At 45.5% G+C, this 7,366-nt stretch overlaps 1 protein-coding gene across 1 annotated transcript in view; it reads right to left on the bottom strand.

The window, feature by feature from the left end:
• Nucleotides 1–4,615: 4,615 nt before the first annotated feature.
• LOC138762469 (uncharacterized) overlaps nt 4,616–7,366 on the bottom strand; it is a 44,488-nt gene continuing 41,737 nt past the window's right edge. The window contains exons 46-47 of the mRNA XM_069936226.1: nt 6,050–6,166; nt 4,616–4,816 (exon numbers count right to left, since the gene is read on the bottom strand). Of these exons, the coding sequence (XP_069792327.1) occupies nt 4,616–4,816; nt 6,050–6,166 (318 nt within the window). The remainder of the gene's footprint in view (nt 4,817–6,049; nt 6,167–7,366) is intronic.

Here is a 7,366-nt window from a genome sequence, read left to right as displayed (position 1 = left end):
AGAAGTGTGAATCTGTGGAATGCTCTGCCATAGAGGGTGGTAGAGGCAGATTCGCTGATTATGTTCGAAAGAGAGTTAGATAAGACTCTAGTGGGCAAAGGAGTTAAGGGTTATGGGGATAAGGCTGGAAAGGGGTACTGATGGTAGTGATCAGCCATGATCTGTAAAATGGCGGAGCTGGCTCGACGGGCCGAAGGGCCTACTTCAGCTCCTATTGTCTATTGTCTATTGTCTATTAACTAACAGAGATTTACTGCTGAGAACCTGTGGCAAATAAGAAGAGAGTCAACGTGATTTTGATCTCCATAGGAAGAGTGGTCTTGGCATAAAAATCTGGTTGAAGGTCTTCCTACTTAATGTCAAATATCCCTATGGTGGAAAATTTGAGTTTGTAAATTCATTGTTCATCATAGAGATCTAGGTGGAATGTGATGTCTCCAAAGACTCTTTGGGAACTACTGATGAATAAATCTTCACCTCCTTTTTAAAAATTGCCAATGTATCATGAGTGTCATGTCATTGTCAAAATTATTCCTTCAGTAATATAGCACTGCCAGGGCTGTCACTAATGAGTTGCCCAGTAAATTAACATCTCAACAGCAACATGCAGGAGAAGCTATTACAGCACACTCAACAGGATTTGGAAGCTGTCAAAGCAGCCTGTAGTGAGTTTGGAAGCTCCCATTCATGTCTCGTGATATGAGCAAATGTACCCTTAAATTACTCACACAGAAGTAAATTAACATGATGAGCACCTGGATATACCTGGAGCATGGAGGGCATTCTGACTGGTTGCTTCGCTGTCTGATATGGAGGTGCCAACGCACAGAACAGGAAAAGGATGCAGAGGGCTGTAAATTCCACTAGTACCATTATGGTATTACTCTCCACTCCATCAAGGACAATTTTGTTTTGGAAATTACAATGGTTTGAATAAAATTGGGGTATCTTCCATTTGAGAACTGGAGGACTGAATCTATGGCCTTCAAATCTCAAAGTAGTGCAGAAAAGTTTCAGGATTTTGCACCTTCAGTTCATTAAGAAAAGATAATTTTATCTTTCATTGTCCTTACTCTACAAATTATACTTTATCCTACAAATACAGTATGTACCGCTTTTGTAATATCCTCCAAAAGTTTCTTATGTTCCTCAGATGTTTTATCGTTCATTTCTTCATTAAATTGCTTATTAATGGTGAGCTCTCCAGCAAAGGACTTGCCTAGATATTAAACAAAAGGAATTGAATGTTTATATTTCTGAAGATCCAGTGAATTTAACTATAAATGATAGTAATTTCTTCCACATTTCTCTTTGCATTTTTCCATGGTCATTTGTTGAATAAACTAAACCCATCTGAAACATATCTACCAAGCACAAAAGCAACAGAAAACGATCTTCATTTCATTTAAAAATATGAAAATTTGAAATCAACATTAAGACATAATTAATTCCTCTCAAAGTATTTCATACTTCCTTTCAGTCAGCATCTCATATCACATAGTAGTAGGACTTAATTAAGTAGCATACAGTAGCAGCAGCGATCGAACCAGTGGTCCAGGCAGCGAGCGCAACCAAAGGCCAGCAGCCTGTGCAGCAGCACCGGTCTCAACAAGCAAACGGCGGGTGAATGGCAAGGGCAGCTTAAAAGCCAGTGTCCCAAAAATGGCACTGACCTTGCGCAGCCAACAGTCAAGGACGTGCGTGGGGAAGTAGGGGATTGTTATGCAGGAAAGTACCTGCGCATTGGAAGCCTGCTTTTGTTATACATGTTGTGACATCAGCCAAGGGGGGCCATGGTGAGAACAGTGCAAGTATAAAAGTCAGGCCTGAGCCCTAATAAAACTCAGAGCTTAACCTATATGTGCGTGTGTGTGTTCTTTTGAGTAGCGTGTGGCTACAATTGGCGACCCCAATGGTTTAGACGGCATCTAAACCCAACGATGAATGAACAGGCAGCAGTCAATGCCATCGCTCTCAAGCTGCCGACCTTCTGGATGAATCAACCATGTGTGTGGTTTAACCGTGCATGTGGTTTGACCAGGCTGTGGCACAGTTCCAGATCTGGCAGGTCACAGCAGAGTCCACCCGGTACTACCACATGGTGTGCACCCTGGACCATGACACAGCAGGCCGGGTGGTCAACTTCATCCAGGTGCTCCCACTGAAAGGCATGTACACCGCCTTCAAGGAATTGCTGATCAAGACCTTCGGGTTCTCATGGCATGAGAGTGGGGAACATCTGTTCCAACTGGAGAGGCTAGGGGACAGACCCCCGTCAGCCCTCATGAATGAATTGCTGGCCCTCCTGGACAAACACGAACCCTGCATCATGTTTGAGCAGGCATTCCTGGAGCAATTGCCCGAGGACATACAACTGCTCCTGGCTGAGACGGACTTCAGCGACCCCTGGAAAGTCACAGCACAAGCAGACGTTCTGTGTAAACAGAAGAGAGAGTATTTGGCATTCATGGGGCTCATCACTAAACCCCGCTGCCAGACCAGTGCAGAGCTGCCAAGAGAACAGCAGCACACCAGAGGAGGTGATCCAGATGACCAGTGGTGTTTCTACCACCAAAGATGGGATACCAGAGCCCGTCAGTTCAGACCACCATGCACACTTCAGGGAAATGCTGGGGCCAGCCATCACTAATGGCCATAACATCTGGCCACCAAGACAGCCTCCCATATGGTTGGGTTCACCAGTCCGGGTGACATTTCCTCATGGACACAGGATCAGAGGTCAGCGTTCTGCCCTCATTGGAACAGAACACTAAGAACACACAGTTGGGGCCCACAGTGAGGGCTGCCAACAACAGCAAGATTTTGACCTTCGGTACCCACAAGGCCAAACTGCAGTTCGAAGGCAGCTTCTCGTGGATGTTCACGCTGGCCACAGTGGAACAGCTGCTCCTTGGGGCAGACTTCCTGTGCGCCCACAACCTGCTAGTGGACCTCAAGGGAAAGGGATAGGTTCCCGCCAAGACTTTTCAAACCTTCCCTCTTAAAGACACCAGGCTCCCAGCACTCCACCTGGACTCCAAACAGAGTTTGGACAATGAGTACGCCAGGGTCCTGGCTGAGTTTCTTGCAGTGCTCACCCCCCAATTCACCATGGTGATACCCCGACATGGAGTACAGCACCACATCCTGACCCAGGGCCTGCTGCTCCATGCAAGGGCAAGATGCGTTCCTCCAGAGAAGCTTCAGCTGGCAAAGGAGAATTCAGGAAGCTGGAGGAGCTCCGCATCGTACGGCGGTCTGACAGCCCATGGGCTTCTCCCCTGCTTTGGTACCCAAACCAACTGGAGACAATACAGTGACTACTGCCAGCTCAACGAGGCCACAACACTGGATTGGTACCCCATGCTGCACATCCAGGACTTCATGGCTAACCTGCATGAGGAAAGGCCTTTCTCCAAGGTGGAGGTCGTGCGGGGATTTCATCAGATCCTAGTACACCCTGATGGCAATCCCCAAGATTGCCATCATCACCCCATTTGGCCTCTTCAAATTCCTCCGAATGCCATTCGAGCTAAAGAATGCTGCACAGACCTTCCAACGACTCATGGACGCAGTGGACCGAGACCTGGATGGCACCTTCGTATACCTGGACGACATCCTGGTGGTGAGCAGGAACCAACAGGAGTATATGGTGCACTCTGCAACCTCTACACAAGGAACCATACCACTACTCAGTAAAATGGAGGACATTCAGAAGTTCCCCAGTCACAACTGGATGAAGGGAGTACAGGAGATCCAATTTCTATCGCAGGTTCATCCCCTCAGCTGCCTGGATCTTGTGGCCCTTGTTCACCTGGATGGCAGGCAAGGTGAAGGACATCACCTAGGAAGAGGAGTCAGCAGAAGCCTTCATGAAGGCCAAGGAAGCCCTGGTGGTTGCCATTGTTCTGGCACATCCCAGGTCAGACGCTCCAACTGCCCTGATGGTGGATGCCTCAGGAACATCAATTGGAGGAATTCTGGAGCAGCAGATTGAAGGGAGTTGGTGGCCACTGGCTTTCTTCAGCAAACGTCTATGGCCTCCAGAAATGAAGTACAGCATTTTCGACAGATAGCTACTGCTGCTTACTTCGCCATCCGCCACTTCAGGTCTTTCCTGGAGGGCAGGTCCATCACAGCTTTCACAGATCACAAGTCCTTGACTTTCTCCTTGGCCTAGATCTCAGACCCCTGGTCAGTCCGCCAGCATTAACATATGTTTTACATTTTGGAGTGCACCACAGATACAAGGCACATCTCCAGCAAGAACAACATGGTGGCCGATGTTCTGTCCAGACAAAGTATCCACGCGCTATCAAGTGGAGTAGAATTTGTGGCACTGGTGGAGGTGCAGCAGAAAGACAAGATGATGCCTCAATACCAGAATGCAGCTCCAGGACATCCCAGTTGGCACAGGTAACATGACCCTCCTGTGCAACGTGGCCACCGATCAGGTCAGACCCATTGTCCTGGCAGCGTGGAGATGACAGGTTTTCGACTCCATCCACGGACTGGCTCACCCATCCATCAGGACCACGGTCTGGCTGGTAGCCAGAAAATATGCGTTGCATGGTTTGGGGAAACAGGTCAGAGGGTGGGTGAAGGTGTGCAACAACTAAGGTACAGCATCACACCAAGACCCCATCTCAGCACCGAGCCCACAGAATGAAGATTTGACCACATCCATGTGGATGTAATAGGATAACTGCCGGTATCCCAGGGTTTCTGCTATCTGTTCACGACGGTCGACCACTTTACCAGGTGGCCCACTGACAGACAAATCTACAACCTCGTACGCCAGGGCCCTCATCTCATCCTGGGTGACACAGTTTGGGTTACCGTCCCACAACACATCTGACTGGGCCCCTCTGTTCACCTCTAGTTTATTGTCTGACCTTGCCAGCCTGTGGGGTGCCCAGCTGCATCACATAATAGCTTACCACCCACAGTCCAATGGGTTGGTGGAACATTTACACAGTCACCTCAAGACTGTGCTCATAACCAGACTCCAAGGACCCAAATGGGTAGACGAGCTACCATGGGCACTGTTGGTAAACCATACAGTACCCAAGGAGGACATCAACACTTCTTTGGCTGAACCCGTCTACTGAGCTCCACTGGTGGTCCCAGGAGAATTCGTACCATCCCCAGGTGGACAGCAGGTTGACTCTGCAGTGTTCTTCAGCAGGCTAAGGGAAAGAGACGACAACCTGGCCCCGATTCCACCTTCCAGGCACTGACACACAAGGACCTCCAGGAATGTGAGTATGTTTTCACTCACAGGGATCCACATTGTCGACTGCTTCAGAGGCCATATGAGGGTCTGTCCAGGTCATCTGCAACATGTTTGAGCTGAAGGTCAGAGCCCTGACAGTCTGAAGCCAGTATACCTGGACCCGGCATGCTCGGTTGAGACACCAACACCACGCCGAAGAGGCAGGCCAATAAAAGCTGCAGAGTATTTGCCTCCGGGCACCAAGGACAATGCTGCCAGTTCTGTTGGGGGGGGGGGGGGATGTCATATGACAGCTCACTGCGGCGGTGAGCACAACCAAAGGCCAGTAGCTCGTGCAGCAGCTCTGGCCCCAACATGTGAACCGGCTGGTGAATGGCAAGGGAAGCTTAAAGACCAGCAACCCCAAAATGGTGCTGGCCTTGCTGTGCAGCTAACAGACAGGGACAGCACACAGGGAAGAAGGATATTGTTATGCAGGAAAGTACCTGTGCAGGGAAACCCGCTTTTGTTATGCATGGTGTGACATCAGCCAAGGGGGGGGCCACGGCAGGAACAGTGCAAGTATAAAAGTCGGCCTGAACCCAAATAAAACTCAGAGCTTAACCTGACTACATGACATGTGTTTCTTCTTTCGAGTAGAACACGGCTTTAATATTATGTTAATCTTTTAATAGTTTTTGTTGGTACAGGGTATTTTTAAAATAAAATTTAGAATTCTAAATACTATCTTGCTTGGAAGCACTTCATATTGCAATGTTTTCAAATAATAGCAGCAGTTTGCATCATTCAAAGTACAACATTTTACACACTTACCTTCCACACAAGTATCATTTTGCTTGTAAAAGCCAAAGACACATACGCACATATAGCCATGAACTGTGAGCATGCATTCTGCTTGGTTGCCACAATTGATTGATGAACAGTCTGGAGCTAGAAGAAGAAATTATTGAGATTAAATGTAGCCTAAATTAACTAATTATATTTTATCTCTTAGAAATTAACATCAGAATCTTGCCCCAGTATCCATTCAACATTGTTCCAAATATCAGGTACAAATGCCTAGAAATTGCATGATGCAGGACTCTCCATTTGCCTCCACTAAATTGTTCCACTAAATTCCTCCAACTGGTTATATTTTGCTCCAGTTCATAGAAAACTCAATTGATCCTACATGCGCCCTTTCTTTTTATTATTCAACTATTTATTTTATTTTATTGTCTGAAATTACATCACAGACAGTAATATGAAACATCTGTTGTGGATTGAGCAATCATTGCTGCAAAAGAAATTTGTTCTAAATATTAAGAGAAAATGATCAGAATATTAAATAATATTTTTTAGTTGATGGCATTACAATACATTTCATACTCAAAAAGTATTTTAAATAGAAAGACTGACGTCTATTCTTCCAATAACCATATATTTCTAAATCCGACAAAATGCCTACTTTGCATTCTGTAACTGCCTATATTTTTTCCAAAGGAAACTATTGTAATTTTTGCAACAATTCCACTTAAACACACAGTGAATACAACAATGTTTTTTTTTAATTGATGACCATTGCTGAAAGTTCCATCATTATTACCAACCTAATAAGTAGCCTCTGCCACAGATTAGGTATCTTCCAAATAATTAACATGTGATGCACAATAAGATTTAACCAATGCTTTGAGCAATTTTCTATTTTTTTGCAGATCTTTTACCTGAAGTGAATATTAATTCTTACAAAACTTATAATGCTTTTTAGCCTTTGTGAATTTGCAAACTCTTTTATGAATATTTGCTGGAAGTCAAACTGTTGATAGATGACAAAAATCTGAGATGAAAATCAGATTTTTCATTTATCATGCCATCCAGCAATTGTGGAAGGAAAAACGAGTTCATATGTTAGTCCTCTAATGCATCTTGAACCTGTAATGTTAACCCTTTTTCTCTTTCCACAAATGCTACAGGACATGATGAATGCTTCCAGCATTTTCTGTGTATATTATAAAAATGTCAGCAGGTTGCATCTGTGGACTTCTGAAGCGTCTCTGACCTGAAACAATAAGTATAGTATGTTCCTCTTTCTGCAGATGCTTCTTGATCTGATCTTTGCAGTGTATTCTATTTCTTTTTCCTTATTAATAT

The sequence above is a fragment of the Narcine bancroftii genome, chromosome 4 (assembly GCF_036971445.1).
Source record: "Narcine bancroftii isolate sNarBan1 chromosome 4, sNarBan1.hap1, whole genome shotgun sequence".
NCBI lineage: Eukaryota > Metazoa > Chordata > Chondrichthyes > Torpediniformes > Narcinidae > Narcine > Narcine bancroftii.
The sequence above is the reverse complement of the archived record's forward strand: the minus strand, read 5'-3'. Positions and strand labels throughout refer to the sequence as shown.